Genomic DNA, 15,115 nt, shown 5'->3' with positions numbered 1-15,115 from the left:
TCCTGTTTCGTTTGTTCTGTCCTGGAATCTGTTACTTGCTCTGATTTAACTCTGTTTTGAAGCAGAGACGACGAAGATGGATCTTGAGGAGCAAGAAAGGGACATATTGATTCAGACAGATGACGATGACTGCCATGTCGATGTCTCATATGTTAATGACGACGATGATTCCAATGCATCTTTTTCATTATCCCAGAATGATTCCGCTTTCTGGCCTCAGAGTTATAGGTAAAATAAAATACTTTGTTTTTCGATATCTAACGAAATTATTTGAAGTGTTTGTGAAGATTCTTCCTTCTTTTTTTCATGTAAAATTCAGACACTCTGTGGATCTCTTGACCGGAGTTACACCTCCTATGGTCAGTTTCATACAAGGGAGAAGTACTGAGACATCATTCAGTAGCTCCATCGCTTCCTTATACAAGAGACGTCCAACCTCTATTGCAAATTCGTTTGTGTCTTCCACAAGCAAACAACCGCTGCTCTCTGAGAAAGACGATGTATCATTCCTTTCATCTCAGGTCGGGTTATCCAACACCGATCTCTCGTATGGAGAACCAAATTTCTGCTCGTTTCCCCAATCTGTTCTAAATGGTAAGACGTAGTAGTATCGATATTGATTCTGTCTCAAAAGTCTTTAGGGTTTAGGCATTCGGTTCGGTTGAATAGATTTTATCGTCATAACAAAAAGAAAAGTTTCAATCTCTCTTTAAGTTGAACCTATTTTTGGTGAAGGAATCAATGTCCTTTGTGGAATAAGTCTACTCACAATGCCTTACGCGGTGAAAGAAGGAGGATGGCTCGGGCTTTGTATACTCTTATCCTTTGCTATCATCACTTGCTACACCGGTATCCTCCTCAAACGATGTCTTGAGAGCTCTTCTGATCTCCGTACCTACCCGGACATTGGTCAAGCTGCCTTTGGATTTACAGGCCGCCTCATCATCTCCGTGAGTTATATGGAAATGATTTACATATATACTTCACATATCTCCAAACTAATATATAGGGTTCTTGATCTCTTTTGAGAGTTGCAGATACTTCTGTACATGGAGTTATACGTATGTTGTGTGGAGTATATAATCATGATGAGCGATAATTTATCGAGAGTTTTCCCCAACATTACATTAAACATCGTTGGAGTATCTCTAGATTCTCCTCAGATCTTTGCTATATCAGCTACTCTTATTGTTCTTCCTACAGTTTGGCTCAAAGACCTTAGCTTACTCTCCTATCTCTCAGGTTCCATTTTCTATCATAAGATCCTTCCAATATAGCTTCGAGATTCGTTCATATATTCTTTAATATGTGTGTTCCATTCTTTTAGCCGGAGGAGTCTTTGTTTCGATCTTGCTTGCTCTTTGTCTCTTCTGGGTTGGGTCGGTTGATGGAGTCGGGTTTCACACGGGTGGAAAAGCTCTTGATCTCGCTAACTTACCCGTCGCTATTGGGATATTCGGGTTTGGGTTCAGTGGTCACGCAGTTTTACCCAGCATTTACTCTTCCATGAAAGAACCATCCAAGTTTCCTTTGGTGCTTCTCATTAGGTGAAAAATCTCTTTGATTAAGGTTACTTATAATGGACTTCAGATAATATTAGGTCAAAATTTTCATTTCTCTGTTTCTTTTTGCAGTTTTGGTTTCTGCGTATTCTTTTACATTGCCGTGGCGATTTGCGGCTACAGTATGTTTGGTGAGGCCATTCAATCGCAGTTTACACTAAACATGCCACAACAGTACACAGCATCTAAAATCGCAGTTTGGACAGCGGTGAGATATAACTTTAAAACTCGGTAAACATGTTTGTCTCGACATATATATAATTACTAAAATGTGATTGGTTCTTTTTCTCTTACTTAAGGTGGTAGTACCAATGACCAAATACGCGTTAGCTCTCACACCGATTGTGCTAGGTTTAGAAGAACTTATGCCGCCATCAGAGAAGATGAGATCGTATGGAGTATCTATCTTTATTAAAACGATTTTAGTTCTCTCTACTTTGGTTGTCGCACTTACATTCCCATTCTTCGGTAAAATACTCTTACCTTCTTTTTGCATGAAACTATACAACAACAACAAAAAGCATCTTAATTTATCGTCGTTTGTTCTAATTATAACTTTGCAGCGATCATGGGGGCTTTGATGGGATCATTCCTCGCAACGCTTGTCGTAAGTCACCGTTTAACATAATTACAGCTATCATCGATTATATAGGCATATCACGTATGTTAAAAAGGATTCATATTTTGTTTACCGTGCAGGATTTTATCTTTCCTTGTCTTTGTTATCTCAGTATCTTGAAGGGTAGATTGAGTAAGACTCAAGTAAGATATATATATATATATTCTTTTTTTCTGTCATAAAGTAAAATGGTTATTGTTTAGAGTCAATATATTTTTTACATAATAATTTAATTTAAACTTTATCTATTTGATCTTTTGGCAGATTGGAATATGCGTTTTCATCATAATCTCTGGCATTGTAAGCGGTTGCTGCGGGACGTACTCCGCCATTGGAAGATTAGTAGGAGAATTGAATTGGATGGTACAATGAAGAACAATGAAACAACATATGTTAAATTGTGAAACAATAAGAGATTGTCTTTTTATATGAAATTTAACAGAGTGATCAAGATTTGTGAAACGTGAAGCAGTAATTTTAATACCGTAATGAAGCTTTGTTTTAACTTGTAATCTTCTATTTTCACAAAAAGATCTTAACCTTCGTCGACCTACTTTTTTTTAATTTATTTTTGACAAATCAAATCCATTCCAAATTTCCAATTCCACGCATATACCTTTGACTTTTGAACATGTGAGGGGCGGATCCAGAAACTTTTCTAGTATATGGCACATATACATTTATATGAAATATAGCGAGGTGAAAAATGAAGAGGAAAAATAACTGTCTAAGAAGAAAATTGAATCTTACAACATGTTTTAACCCAAAACTTGAACTGAAAGGTGGCTATAAAGATAAAATTACATATTATAACAATAATTTTATAGAACAAATAAGGAAGTGAAACTCCACCATCTCAATGTTTTGGAGAATAATCATTACCAATGGATCAAATATAGAACAATGACTTCATAGTCTCATTATCCTATGGCTTAAAATTTCTAATTAGTATGGGGCACGTGCCTACCCTAGTGGCAATGTAGATCCGCCACTAATACTTCCACACTACATATCACGACCAGAATAACCAGAATATTAATTTGTTTATGATCATGTATCAATTGGATTAATACAAACTCGACGTGATAGCAAATCGAACTCAGAGCTCGATCTCTTTTTTTTTTCTTATAGTATTCATTTCGCTCCTTTGTTGCTCTGATTCGACTCTGTTTTGAAACAGAGACAACGACGATGGAACTTGAGGAGCAAGAAAGAGACATATTGTTTCCGACAGATGACGAGGAATGCCAAGTTGATGTCTCCTGCGATGACGAAGACGATGATTCTAGTTCATATTCTTCATTATCTCAGAACGATTCAGCTCCATGGCCTCGGAGTTATCGGTAAAAGAAATTCCTCTGTTTTTTCGATATCTAACGAATTAATTTATAACGTTTGTGAAGATTCTTCCTTTTTCTGGAAAATATAGACAATCTGTGGATATCTTGACCGGAGTTACACCTCCTACAATCAGTTTCATTCACCGGAGAAGTTCTCAGACATCATTCACCAGTTCTGTCGCTTCCTTATACAAGAGACGTCCAACCTCTATTGCAAATTCGTTTGCGTCTTCCACAAGCAAACAACCGCTGCTCTCTGAGAAAGACGATGTATTATTCCTTTCATCTCAGATCGGGTTATCCAACACCGATCTCTCGTATGGAGAACCAAATTTCTGCTCGTTTCCTCAATCTGTTCTAAATGGTAAGACATAGTATCGGTATTGATTTTGTCTCAAAAGTCTTTAGGGTTTGGGCATTCGGTTCGGTTGAACAGAGATTTTATCGTCATAACAAAAAGAAAAGTTTCAATCTCTCTTTAAGTTGAACCTATTTTTGGTGAAGGAATCAATGTCCTTTGTGGAATAAGTCTACTCACAATGCCTTACGCGGTGAAAGAAGGAGGATGGCTCGGGCTTTGTATACTCTTATCCTTTGCTATCATCACTTGCTACACCGGTATCCTCCTCAAACGATGTCTTGAGAGCTCTTCTGATCTCCGTACCTACCCGGACATTGGTCAAGCTGCCTTTGGATTTACCGGCCGCCTCATCATCTCCGTTAGTCATATGGAAATCATTTACATATATACTTAACATATCTCCAAACTAATATATAGGGTTCTTGATCTCTCATGAGAGTTGCAGATACTTTTGTACATGGAGTTATACGTATGTTGTGTGGAGTATATAATCATGATGAGCGATAATTTATCGAGAGTTTTCCCCAACATTACATTAAACATCGTTGGAGTATCTCTAGATTCTCCTCAGATCTTTGCTATATCAGCTACTCTTATTGTTCTTCCTACAGTTTGGCTCAAAGACCTTAGCTTACTCTCCTATCTCTCAGGTTCCATTTTCTATCATAAGATCCTTCCAATATAGCTTCGAGATTCGTTCATATATTCTTTAATATGTGTGTTCCATTCTTTTAGCCGGAGGAGTCTTTGTTTCGATCTTGCTTGCTCTTTGTCTCTTCTGGGTTGGGTCGGTTGATGGAGTCGGGTTTCACACGGGTGGAAAATCTCTTGATCTCGCTAACTTACCCGTCGCTATTGGGATATTCGGGTTTGGGTTCAGTGGTCACGCAGTTTTACCCAGCATTTACTCTTCCATGAAAGAACCATCCAAGTTTCCTTTGGTGCTTCTCATTAGGTGAAAAATCTCTTTGCCTAAGGTTACTTATAATGGACGTTAGATACTAGGTCAAAATTTTCATTTCTCCGTTTCTTTTTGCAGTTTTGGTTTCTGCGTATTCTTTTACATTGTCGTAGCGATTTGCGGCTACAGTATGTTTGGTGAGGCCATTCAATCACAGTTTACACTAAACATGCCACAGCAGTACACAGCATCTAAAATCGCAGTTTGGACAGCGGTGAGATATAACTTTAAAACTCGGTAAACATGTTTGTCTCGACATATATATAATTACTAAAATTTGATTGGTTCTTTTTCTCTTACTTTAGGTGGTAGTACCGATGACCAAATACGCGTTAGCTCTCACACCAATTGTGCTAGGTCTAGAAGAACTTATGCTGCCATCAGAGAAGATGAGATCGTATGGAGTATCTATCTTTATTAAAACGATTTTAGTTCTCTCTACTTTGGTTGTCGCACTTACATTCCCATTCTTCGGTAAAATACTCTTACCTTCTTTTTGCATGAAACTATACAACAACAACAAAAAGCATCTTAATTTATCGTCGTTTGTTCTAATTATAACTTTGCAGCGATCATGGGGGCTTTGATGGGATCATTCCTCGCAATGCTTGTCGTAAGTCACCGTTTAAGAAAATTACAGCTATCATTGATTATAGACATATCACATCTGTTAAAAGGATTCATATTTTTTTGTTTACCGTGCAGGATTTTATCTTTCCTTGTCTTTGTTATCTCAGTATCTTGAAGGGTAGATTGAGTAAGACTCAAGTAAGATATATTTTTTTTTCTTTTATGCCATAAAGTAAAATGGTTATTGTTTAGAGTCAATATATTTTTACATGATAATTTCATTTAAGCTTTATCTATTTGATATTTTGGCAGATTGGAATATGCGTATTCATCATAATCTCTGGCATTGTAAGCGGTTGCTGCGGGACGTACTCCGCCATTGGAAGATTAGTAGGAAAACTGGATTGATGGTAGAATAGTGAACAATGAAACAACATAGAATTGTGAAACAATAAGAGATTTTCTTTAATAAAAGTTCTATCAAATACGTAATCAAGTTTTGTGAAACTTTAAACACTAATTTTAGTACAGTTTTACAGTTTATTAACTTGCAATCTTCTTTTTTTTATTAAATGAATTTATATATGAGCAACTAAAAATGCTCATTAAGAGATATCATCATGAAAGTCTTTGCAAGCCATGATTCTAGTTCCAATTACAAACCTGAACGTTACATAGCTAAATTATTGGAGACGAAGCGAATTATCGAAAATGCTCTGACATTTTTAAATGGAGCTAAATAATTTCGGTTATACGGATAATCAGAAACTGCATTTTAGGAATTAAGAAATGTGTCAGCAAAATTTTGAAAACAATAATAGAGGACCTTAATGATAAAATTAAAACAAAAGGGGCAAATACGAAATAATATAATAAAGAAGGGGTCATTTCAATTAGGTGGGGAGCTTCGAGTTCAAGAGATCTCCAAAATCGTCGACAACTTCAGACGTACTCCAACAACAAAGTACAACAACAACATCAATCGAGAGAAAGCGAATAAATAAAACAAATAATTTAAATTAAAAATCCACTCGCCGGAGACGCCGTCGTTTCGACGCCGGTGCTCCAAAAAAAATATGAAACGGAAAGGAGTCGGATTCTCTCTCCCCGTCACGGTGGTGATGTTGGTGATCGGTTTCATCTACTTTGCCTCGGTTTTCACTTTCATCGATCGGTGGTTCAGCCTCACTTCGTCTCCCGGAATCGCTAACGCCGCCGCTTTCACCGCTTTGGCTCTGATGTGTATATACAATTACTCCATCGCGGTTTTCAGGGATCCGGGTCGGGTTCCACTCAATTACATGCCGGATGTTGAAGATCCGGAGAGTCCTGTTCATGAGATTAAGCGAAAGGTCATCTCTTTCTCTCCCATTTAGCTGTTACTTGGTGATGAATAGTCAATTCAGAGATTTATCAGTATTAGTTTGGAATTTGGATTATTATTATGATCGGTTTTAGTTCATTTCAATGTCAAAGAGATTTGCCATTATCTCTGCATTAGAACTTTACCATATTTGTCAAAATAATTCTCTAGATAGTCTATGGTGTGTAGTCATTTTCTGTACATATCAAAATTCAATCTTTAGGCTCTATGAATTTACTTGAATGGTGATTCTTGTAGATTGTTGACTCTCTTGATAGATTTTGTTGGCTTGCTAGAGAAATTTCAACTTTTCAAATTTGTTCCTAGCTTCTTCTAATTATTAGTGAGGGACATTAAAGGTTGACTCTTGGGGATTGCAGTAAAAACTTCATCTTTTGGCTACATGGATTAGTTAGAGTGGTGATTCTTGTAGTTTTGTTTGTTTCTCTAACGTTGTTTTGATGGCATGTATGAGACAATTTAACTTTCAAGTGATCAGATTTTTTTCCAGCTAACTTCTAATTAGGACCTTAATAGTTGAGGTTTTGATATTCCATATGTGACCTCATGTTTTGTGGCTTTGGGATTCACTTGTTACTTTGGTTATGTTATTTGCAGGGAGGAGATTTGAGGTACTGCCAAAAGTGTTCACATTTCAAACCTCCGCGAGCTCACCATTGTCGAGTTTGCAAAAGATGTGTGCTTAGAATGGTATGCTCTACTGAACACATATGTTTCCTGCCAAACTAAACATGAAATCTCCCAAATCCATGTGATATTATGTTTAACCAGTCGTCTTTGATTTGAAGGACCACCATTGTATCTGGATCAACAACTGCGTAGGACACACTAACTACAAGGTCTTCTTTGTCTTTGTTGTCTATGCGGTGACTGCATGTGTATATTCTCTGGTACATTTCTTAACTTCCGTTAGTTCAATGCATATCTCTCTGTGCCACTTAGTAAATGAGCTTTATATATATTCCTTGAATTTCTAGGTTTTACTTGTGGGAAGCCTTACTGTTGAACCTCAAGATGAAGAGGAAGAGATGGGAAGCTATTTAAGAACTATATATGTAATGATTAAGATTGATGTTTTGTTTTGCAAACTACCAACAACTATTATTGTGCTAATGGTTTATGGTTTTTCTTTTCAGGTAATTTCAGCTTTTCTTCTTATCCCATTAAGCATCGCGTTAGGTGTTCTTCTGGGGTGGCACATCTACCTCATTTTACAAAACAAGACGACTATTGAGGTTGTTCTTTTTCTTTTCTCTTTGTCTTTCTTTCTTCCCTGTCTTTTCATTTCTTCAATTGCTAGATTATGGATCTCCTTAGCCCTAGTTAGATATTGTTCCTCTGCTAATCAATTTTTCGGAAATTGAACAGTACCATGAAGGAGTGAGAGCTATGTGGTTAGCAGAGAAAGGTGGGCAAGTCTATAAGCATCCATATGACATCGGCGCATATGAAAACCTAACCTTGGTAATAATTCTTATCCTTTTCTTAGATGGTCAGTATCAGTCAAAGGTTTATTCTATGTCAAGTTTTAACTGTTTCTTCTACAGATTTTGGGTCCGAACATACTTTCTTGGCTCTGCCCTACATCAAGGCATATCGGTTCTGGTGTGCGTTTTCGTACAGCTTTTGATTCAATCCCTGATTCATCTGAAACAAAACATTAGCCAAGACCCAAATCATGTATACCTTTTTCTGGGGAGTTCCACCGAAAAGGCAGCAGATTTTGAACTTCACAGCACACTGGCTCGTCCTTTTTCAAGCATTTTAGGCGCCTCAGCTTAAAACCAAGACTGGCCCGTAATCAGTACTAGACTCTGCTTGGCAAGGTTCTCCCTCTCGCATCCTTGTAACTGGATTAAGAGCATCCATTTGTGAAAAATATGGTATCGGTTAGGTATTTTCCTTGTTTTTCTTTGGATTCCTCAAAAAGGAAGTTAGGTTGTGGATACAGAACTCAGAAGCTGATTATGCTTATTATACATACCACTTAACAGGCGAAAAGACATCATTGTACGATAATTTAAGGCTTTCATATTTTGTTATCAGATTCAGACACAGTTGTCAATATGTATTTGTTTCTATGCAGAATTATAGCTGTAAGCACTTTGTATAGAAAAAAAGCCAAAAGAGTTTGTGACATTTGTATGACCAGATTGGAAGACGAAGAAGAAGATCAGAATTAGAGAGGAAGATCAAGCCCTTTTCCAACATCAACACCAATCAACTGAAGAATTCCTCTGTTCAGAATCTGGTCATAGTGAAAGATCAAGTATGACTCTTTGTGGATGTGCTCCGTATTCAGATGCATTTTTCGTTCGTACAAATTTCTCTAACGTGTCATATACAATTCTTCACCACAAAAACTGGATTCCGACACTATATGCATAGCACAGTGTTGTTTTTTAATACAAAAATATAAATAGTCGGTAATGGGTCGTTTTTCCATACAGAGAAACAGAGTTTTCTGTTTTAGCGAGATTGGAAACTTGGTTTTGAGCTTAACATTAAATGGCGGTCGTCATCTCCATCCATCGTCCTTATGTAACCCTCACAATCTCTAAAAATCGTAATCCTCTTAAACCTCACCGACAATTCAACGAATCCTGCCTGAGGTTTGATCATCTTCCTCGGAACACCAAAAATCAGCTCCGTTGCTTATCTGCGAAATCGACGCCATCGAAACCAGACCCTGCATCCCCTCAAGGTCTCTCTTTCTCTTATCCATAAATCGGGGTTAATAAAGTTTGTATCTTTTGTAACAAATAATTGATTGGGTTGAGTTCAGATGGGGAAGAGCTGGAGAGTGTGGGAGTCAAAGCAGCTTTAGCAATGCTGAGATTCTACAAGAGTAATTCATCATCTGATTCTGATTTTAGGGTTTGTACGAGTGTTTTTCCGGTGGTTAACTAGCGTTTTCCGGTGAAAAACAGGAGAGATATCGCCGGTGTTACCTAGAAGCTGCCGTTACGTTCCGACTTGCAGTGAATACTCAATGGAAGCTTACAAGAAATATGGAGTTCTTAAAGGCACTGTTCTCACAACTTGGCGTCTCTGTCGCTGCAATCCTCTTGGTGGATCTGGGTTCGATCCTCCAAGATGGTTTGGTGAGAGTGGGATCAAGCTCCGAGAAGGAGACGAAGAAGAAGAAGATAACTATGACGACGAAGATCAAAGAAAGATTTGAATGAATTTAAGACAAAACAGTAGAAGTTGTACACTAATACTAGAGAAAGCAATGGGAAAGCTAGCAGATGTAGAACAAAGTTTTTTGTAACTACGAGAGAATAAGAATACATTTGTTTCCAAAAAGATTTGATCTTTTCTGTCTTTTGGAGCGATACATTTAAGTAGACAGATCTTGGAATTGCCATGGGTTGAATTGGATCGACTTAGGGTCGGTGTTATCTTCAGAGTTATCCGCAGCTGCACGATGTTCCGAGTACTTTCCATTGAATTGGTAAACTTCCAGATCACCCCATGGTGTAGCAGTGACTTCTTCCGTTACATCGAACCATTTTGGAGTAAAGGCTTGGCCTTTCTCTTCGCGGGTTCTCTTTTCAGCTCTCTGTCTCTCTTCCATGCTTCATATCAAAGATGAGGAGAAGAATTAGAAAAATCCCAATTTATTAGCTTTTACTTCAATTTCAGATCCTAAGGACAAGTTTTTGCTACCATACCTGCTCTTCTCATAGCCTGATTTGGACATGTCGCCCATCTCAAGTGCGTATCTATCAGGTCGTAACCGTGAATCAGAGGGCAACAGCTTTTTCGGGGCAGTGTCGAAGCTATTAATCTTGTGAGCAAAGTGAGTGTATTGATATTTGTCATCCTTTGGCACATCAGCGAGTTTCCATACCTATGAACAAAAGGCAGCATTAAAATGTTTCATCAAACTGAGATTTTTACAAAAAGAGAATTGAGTCAATGACAGAGGAAGATTTGGCAAACCTCTTTCAGTTCGGTGCCTGGGAGAGGTTCACCTTCACCATCACACGGCTGATAACTCATGGACTCGTTCCATTTGCCAGTCATGAGTATCTTAGGCTCCTCAGAGGCGTTATAGACATATCCATCCACTTCATATCGACCAGATCTGTAGAGACCATAAATGCACATTTCTTCAGCTTTGAATGGAAAAAATATAACAGGAAATGAGGTTGCAGTGAAAAAAACTTACCCGAACCAGCCACATGGTTGAAAGTAAAGCACGACTTTGTCACCGGTGGTCTGATTTGTCATGATCATTTCCCCAGGCGAATCGACCCAAGTTCGTCCAAAGATTAGGTTGTGAACTTTGGTCAGAGGAGGTACCAAGTCAAGAACAACTCCATCTCTTTTAAGTGTCACCCGTGTCCTACAATCATAGATTCATGGCATTTAAGGTTCAGGATAATGTACAAATGAAGAATCTGAAATTCAGGATATAGAGTTTCAGCCCGTGCTGTGGTTTTGCAGAAGTACCTTCCTACTGGGTAAACGTCAATGGAATTGCCCAAAAATTTTGTTTTCAGTTTTGAAGTACAATCATACGTAAAATGCTCATTTTCAGCATGACCAGCACTCATTGGTGGGTGATGGCTGACCTGAGAACAAACCCATTGGTATCAACCATCTGTGAGATGTTGCCAGGTATAGCACGTTGACATTTATTTGAGTTTTAAAGAAATGGCCCTGACCTGTTCAGATATGAAGTTAACACCATTGTAATTAGCCATCTCATAAGTCTCACCAAGGATTGGATTGAATGGTTTCCAGGTACGTTGGAAAGCATAATACACGGATATAGCCCACGATGCTGTTAAAAATCAATTCTTACAAGTTAGCCACGCAGGACAGATACTGATCATAGAAGAAATCAAAGGAGGGAAAATGTTCTTACATGCATACACCATGCGCAAATAAGGGTCCTCGGTTTTGTCTGCCATGTCTAGCAGATGCGAGTATTCCATCAACTACCAGAAACAGAGCACATATCATTGGCATCATCGGATTACAAAACTATATCAGACAGGAACAAATCATCAGATGTGATCATGAGCACAAACCTCCGCCATTTTCTGAAGCATTGTCATTGGTTCAAAAATAATCACAGGAAGGGTCACCATTGATGTAACATCAGATCCTATGTACTTCTGCATCATCTTCCAATAGCCATCTCGATCCTAAGAATTGTGTATATTTCTCAGATGATTAGATCAACAGTTATGTCAACAACAACAATAGTAAAGGAAGAAGTATATATACCTCTTGCTTCCATCTTCCTCTGCTTGCTTCCTCCTCAGCATCATCTGTACTTCCTTCAGGATTGATAACTTCAAGTCCCTCATAGGGAACCAAACTGAGAAGCAAATCAAAACACAACGAATCGTTCAAAAGAGCTTAACTTTAAGCAAAGCCCATTTTAGAAGTGCATCAAAATTCTCCATCTATGTGAAATGTGAGTTAAGCTCTAGTCTAATATCAATTCCAAAGAAGCAGACTTGGGAGAAATAACAATCTACGTTAGAAGAAGATCTAAACATAGGAGACACCAAAAGCAAAAAAGTTTCCATTTTTCAAATCAAAATGACGAATCGAGCTGAGTGGCAGATCCGGGTTTAAGAAAAGGGATCTCAAAAACCTCACCCATTAACTGATTTGGTCATAGCAGATCCCAAATTGGAGATCGACGAAGCAAGAGAGGCGAAGAAACCACTTCCGCCGCCACCAACGGCTTTTTTAGGATCATTAGGAGCCATCTCTCCGCCGCGGATCACGCTTACACTACGAGCTCCGGCAAAGAACAAATCGAAAGAGAGTGAGAGAGAAGAGGCGTTCGTTGAAATCGAATTGGGTTTGTTTAAGAAGGAAGAAAAAAAGGCAAAGAGATTCGTCAATAATGGAAGACCAGCGATGGAGACGATGCTCACAGGATTTAGGATCGTGTGCTGGACCTGCTGGTCTTCGTTGTCACTTGTTTATTTTTTAAACATTATCAAACCGGTTCAATTAGTAAACTAAACCAACCCAATGATCCGGTTGAAGTTGTTTTGTTCGTTACTGCCTCACTATTATCGGTTTACTATAATCGAATCCAAAATCCAATTAATTAAATCATATATCTCTGGTGGAAATTATCCAATTTTCCACGGCATCTCAAATAAAACCAATCTGAATTTAGATCCAAAGCGGATCTCAAACAAGTTCTCGAACCAAACCGGAACGTGGTTAAGACGTAAAAGGTCATCATTGGTGGCGTCACCAAGTTGCAGCCTTGAACCATTTGCTCTTTTCATTTTAAATCCTAACATGTTATAGAGCATATAATTATAATTATCATGCGCAAATCGGCATGTATCAATTTAGTTATATTTATCATGTGCAATTGTGCATGTATCAGTTTACATACATTATATTATCATGCAGATTATGGGAATCTTAGCGGTTCAAACGTCTTAAAGTACTGTATAACTACATATAGTTTGACTATACATAACTACTTATTTATGGCTATGATCGTAAATTTTAGTATAAATGCAATATTCACTGTTAGAATACGATATTCAAATTCGTTTTCAGAATTCAGAGAACAAAAAGTAGATAAAGTGACCTTGGTTTATGTTGTTTTGGTCAAATTTATCGTTTATAAGTTTGCTAGCTAATGTTATACTATTTGCTAACATATAATTAAATGTTGAGTGCTAATCTCGAATATAAGAGTCATAATTGGCAAATGCTTACTCGAAAATCTGAGGACGACTACCAATATATAACTCAACTGTAACAATATTTCTCAGTGAACAAGTTTGAATAGTCTCTACCATGACCAGATCAATAATGTTGAGCTAAGTTAAGCTTATTAGTTATTCATTTTCCCTAAACAACTATAAAGCAAACACCAAATATATATAATTTCTATATATATGTTTGTTTGTTTGGACGTGTATGTCATTTACAAAAGTTGTTGGTGAAATTAACCCAAGCAAGGAAACAAATATCAATACAAGGTACAACAACGATAATGGTAGCAATAAGATACAAATGCATACCTTACAATACAATTTGAGCCACGAATCCATTTGTAATAGACGGATTAGAGAGTTTGGTGTTTCATAGGGATTTTCCCATTGATACAATGCAATCAATATATGATTCATCGTTCAGAGACTATGTTGTCTTCTTCTTTACGACGCTTTGGCCTAACCGAAGCTCGAGATCCAATACTTCAATATCACGATGATGACTCGAACTCGAACCATCTATGCTAGCCTCCGTGACCTTTCCATGATCATTAGTATCAAGCTTGCTTTCTTGAACCCAAAACTCTAATTTCTGTTTAGGACTTATATCGTTATCAACATATTGATCGTGATCATCACATGTCAAAGCTTCTCCTTGTTGTTGTTGTTGTTCATTAAGGTCTAGAGACACAACTTCGGATGCATCACTCTCGGCGACGACATCATCCTTATTATCTTCCATAAGCTTTTGTCTGAGTTTAGCCCTGTCTCTTCTGTGGATGTTCATATGCCCTCCTAGTGCTTGAGCATTCGAGAAGCCCCTTATGCAGAAACTGCATACGTAAGATCTTGACTGGTTCAGGGAATCATCAACGCCTTGATGACTGTTTTTTGATATGCTATCGGAACAATCATCTGCGTTTTTAGGGTTTTTGATGTTTTCCATATATAGAATATATAGATTTCTTCCGTAGAATAAAGGAGAAGATGATCAAAGATTGTGAAAATTCCTCATAAGAGAAAGAAAGAATAGAAGAGAAGAGATCAGTGTTTTCCATCAAGAAATATGAATTGGTCAACTTGAAATTATTTATTTGTTTATTTTGTTTTGGCAAATATAAATTAATCAACACTCTAATTTTATTATCAAAATCTACCACGGCACCAAGACAAAACAAGAAAAGTGAAAACAACTGTTTCTATGTCATTACATGAATAATCTATTCTGTTATAGTTATAAATTATTTCCACAACTAAATATAAAACCTATAAACAGTATAGCAACTACCAAAAAATGATCAATAAAAATCTAACAATTTTTTCCATTTTACGATTAAAATACTTTCGTTTCTACAATTTTCATCATTATTTTTTTTATTTTTTTTATCAAACTACAATTTTCATCATTAAATATATAAATAGATGAAGTTATCGGACATATGATTTGTGATATATTTACTTTACTATGTGCAATTCTTACAAGATCGATGTAAGTAGTTGTATATGGTCACCAAAATATACAACGCATATTCAAGAAATTAATATTATTTTATGCTAACCACTTACATATGAGACAATAACAAAGATCAGCAGCTTTGC

The 15,115-nt window shown here is 37.2% G+C and overlaps 6 protein-coding genes and 1 long non-coding RNA gene across 7 annotated transcripts; 5 read left to right on the top strand and 2 right to left on the bottom strand.

Moving 5' to 3' along the window:
- Nucleotides 1-2: 2 nt before the first annotated feature.
- On the top strand, nucleotides 3-2,691 carry AT3G09340 (Transmembrane amino acid transporter family protein). Its single transcript, NM_111768.3, has 10 exons — nucleotides 3-228; nucleotides 320-594; nucleotides 736-950; nucleotides 1,038-1,242; nucleotides 1,328-1,547; nucleotides 1,635-1,770; nucleotides 1,862-2,030; nucleotides 2,126-2,169; nucleotides 2,262-2,324; nucleotides 2,446-2,691. Exons 1-10 carry the CDS (start codon nucleotides 77-79, stop codon nucleotides 2,551-2,553), a joined length of 1,587 nt encoding a protein of 528 aa, NP_187545.2. The 5' UTR covers nucleotides 3-76; the 3' UTR covers nucleotides 2,554-2,691.
- A 554-nt stretch (nucleotides 2,692-3,245) lies between these two features.
- Nucleotides 3,246-5,921, top strand: AT3G09330 (Transmembrane amino acid transporter family protein). The gene is made up of 10 exons (NM_111767.3): nucleotides 3,246-3,524; nucleotides 3,611-3,885; nucleotides 4,026-4,240; nucleotides 4,328-4,532; nucleotides 4,618-4,837; nucleotides 4,922-5,057; nucleotides 5,149-5,317; nucleotides 5,413-5,456; nucleotides 5,549-5,611; nucleotides 5,726-5,921. The coding sequence occupies exons 1-10, from the start codon at nucleotides 3,373-3,375 to the stop codon at nucleotides 5,819-5,821; spliced, it is 1,575 nt and encodes a 524-aa protein (NP_187544.2). The 5' UTR covers nucleotides 3,246-3,372; the 3' UTR covers nucleotides 5,822-5,921.
- A 419-nt stretch (nucleotides 5,922-6,340) lies between these two features.
- Nucleotides 6,341-9,224, top strand: AT3G09320 (DHHC-type zinc finger family protein). The gene is made up of 7 exons (NM_111766.3): nucleotides 6,341-6,765; nucleotides 7,395-7,487; nucleotides 7,586-7,687; nucleotides 7,775-7,852; nucleotides 7,934-8,032; nucleotides 8,166-8,261; nucleotides 8,345-9,224. Exons 1-7 carry the CDS (start codon nucleotides 6,490-6,492, stop codon nucleotides 8,459-8,461), a joined length of 861 nt encoding a protein of 286 aa, NP_566348.1. The 5' UTR covers nucleotides 6,341-6,489; the 3' UTR covers nucleotides 8,462-9,224.
- A 19-nt stretch (nucleotides 9,225-9,243) lies between these two features.
- AT3G09310 (membrane protein insertion efficiency factor) lies at nucleotides 9,244-10,201 on the top strand. The gene is made up of 3 exons (NM_111765.3): nucleotides 9,244-9,501; nucleotides 9,583-9,645; nucleotides 9,728-10,201. The coding sequence occupies exons 1-3, from the start codon at nucleotides 9,306-9,308 to the stop codon at nucleotides 9,979-9,981; spliced, it is 513 nt and encodes a 170-aa protein (NP_187542.2). The 5' UTR covers nucleotides 9,244-9,305; the 3' UTR covers nucleotides 9,982-10,201.
- Nucleotides 9,935-12,756, bottom strand: ORP3B (OSBP(oxysterol binding protein)-related protein 3B). Its single transcript, NM_111764.4, has 10 exons — nucleotides 12,423-12,756; nucleotides 12,042-12,135; nucleotides 11,843-11,959; nucleotides 11,677-11,749; nucleotides 11,474-11,592; nucleotides 11,259-11,380; nucleotides 10,975-11,151; nucleotides 10,746-10,890; nucleotides 10,475-10,653; nucleotides 9,935-10,378 (listed from the first exon to the last, which is right to left on the bottom strand). The coding sequence occupies exons 1-10, from the start codon at nucleotides 12,533-12,535 to the stop codon at nucleotides 10,141-10,143; spliced, it is 1,377 nt and encodes a 458-aa protein (NP_187541.1). The 5' UTR covers nucleotides 12,536-12,756; the 3' UTR covers nucleotides 9,935-10,140.
- On the top strand, nucleotides 12,135-12,446 carry AT3G02165. The gene has a single exon (NR_140892.1). It is a non-coding gene; the product is annotated as an other RNA (long non-coding RNA).
- Nucleotides 12,757-13,705: 949 nt separating the features above from the next.
- TAC1 (telomerase activator1) lies at nucleotides 13,706-14,566 on the bottom strand. Its single transcript, NM_111763.2, has one exon. It carries the CDS (start codon nucleotides 14,460-14,462, stop codon nucleotides 13,944-13,946), a length of 519 nt encoding a protein of 172 aa, NP_187540.1. The 5' UTR covers nucleotides 14,463-14,566; the 3' UTR covers nucleotides 13,706-13,943.
- Nucleotides 14,567-15,115: the final 549 nt, after the last annotated feature.

The sequence above is a fragment of the Arabidopsis thaliana genome, chromosome 3 (assembly GCF_000001735.4).
Source record: "Arabidopsis thaliana chromosome 3, partial sequence".
NCBI classification, from domain to species: domain Eukaryota; kingdom Viridiplantae; phylum Streptophyta; class Magnoliopsida; order Brassicales; family Brassicaceae; genus Arabidopsis; species Arabidopsis thaliana.
The sequence above is the reverse complement of the archived record's forward strand: the minus strand, read 5'-3'. Positions and strand labels throughout refer to the sequence as shown.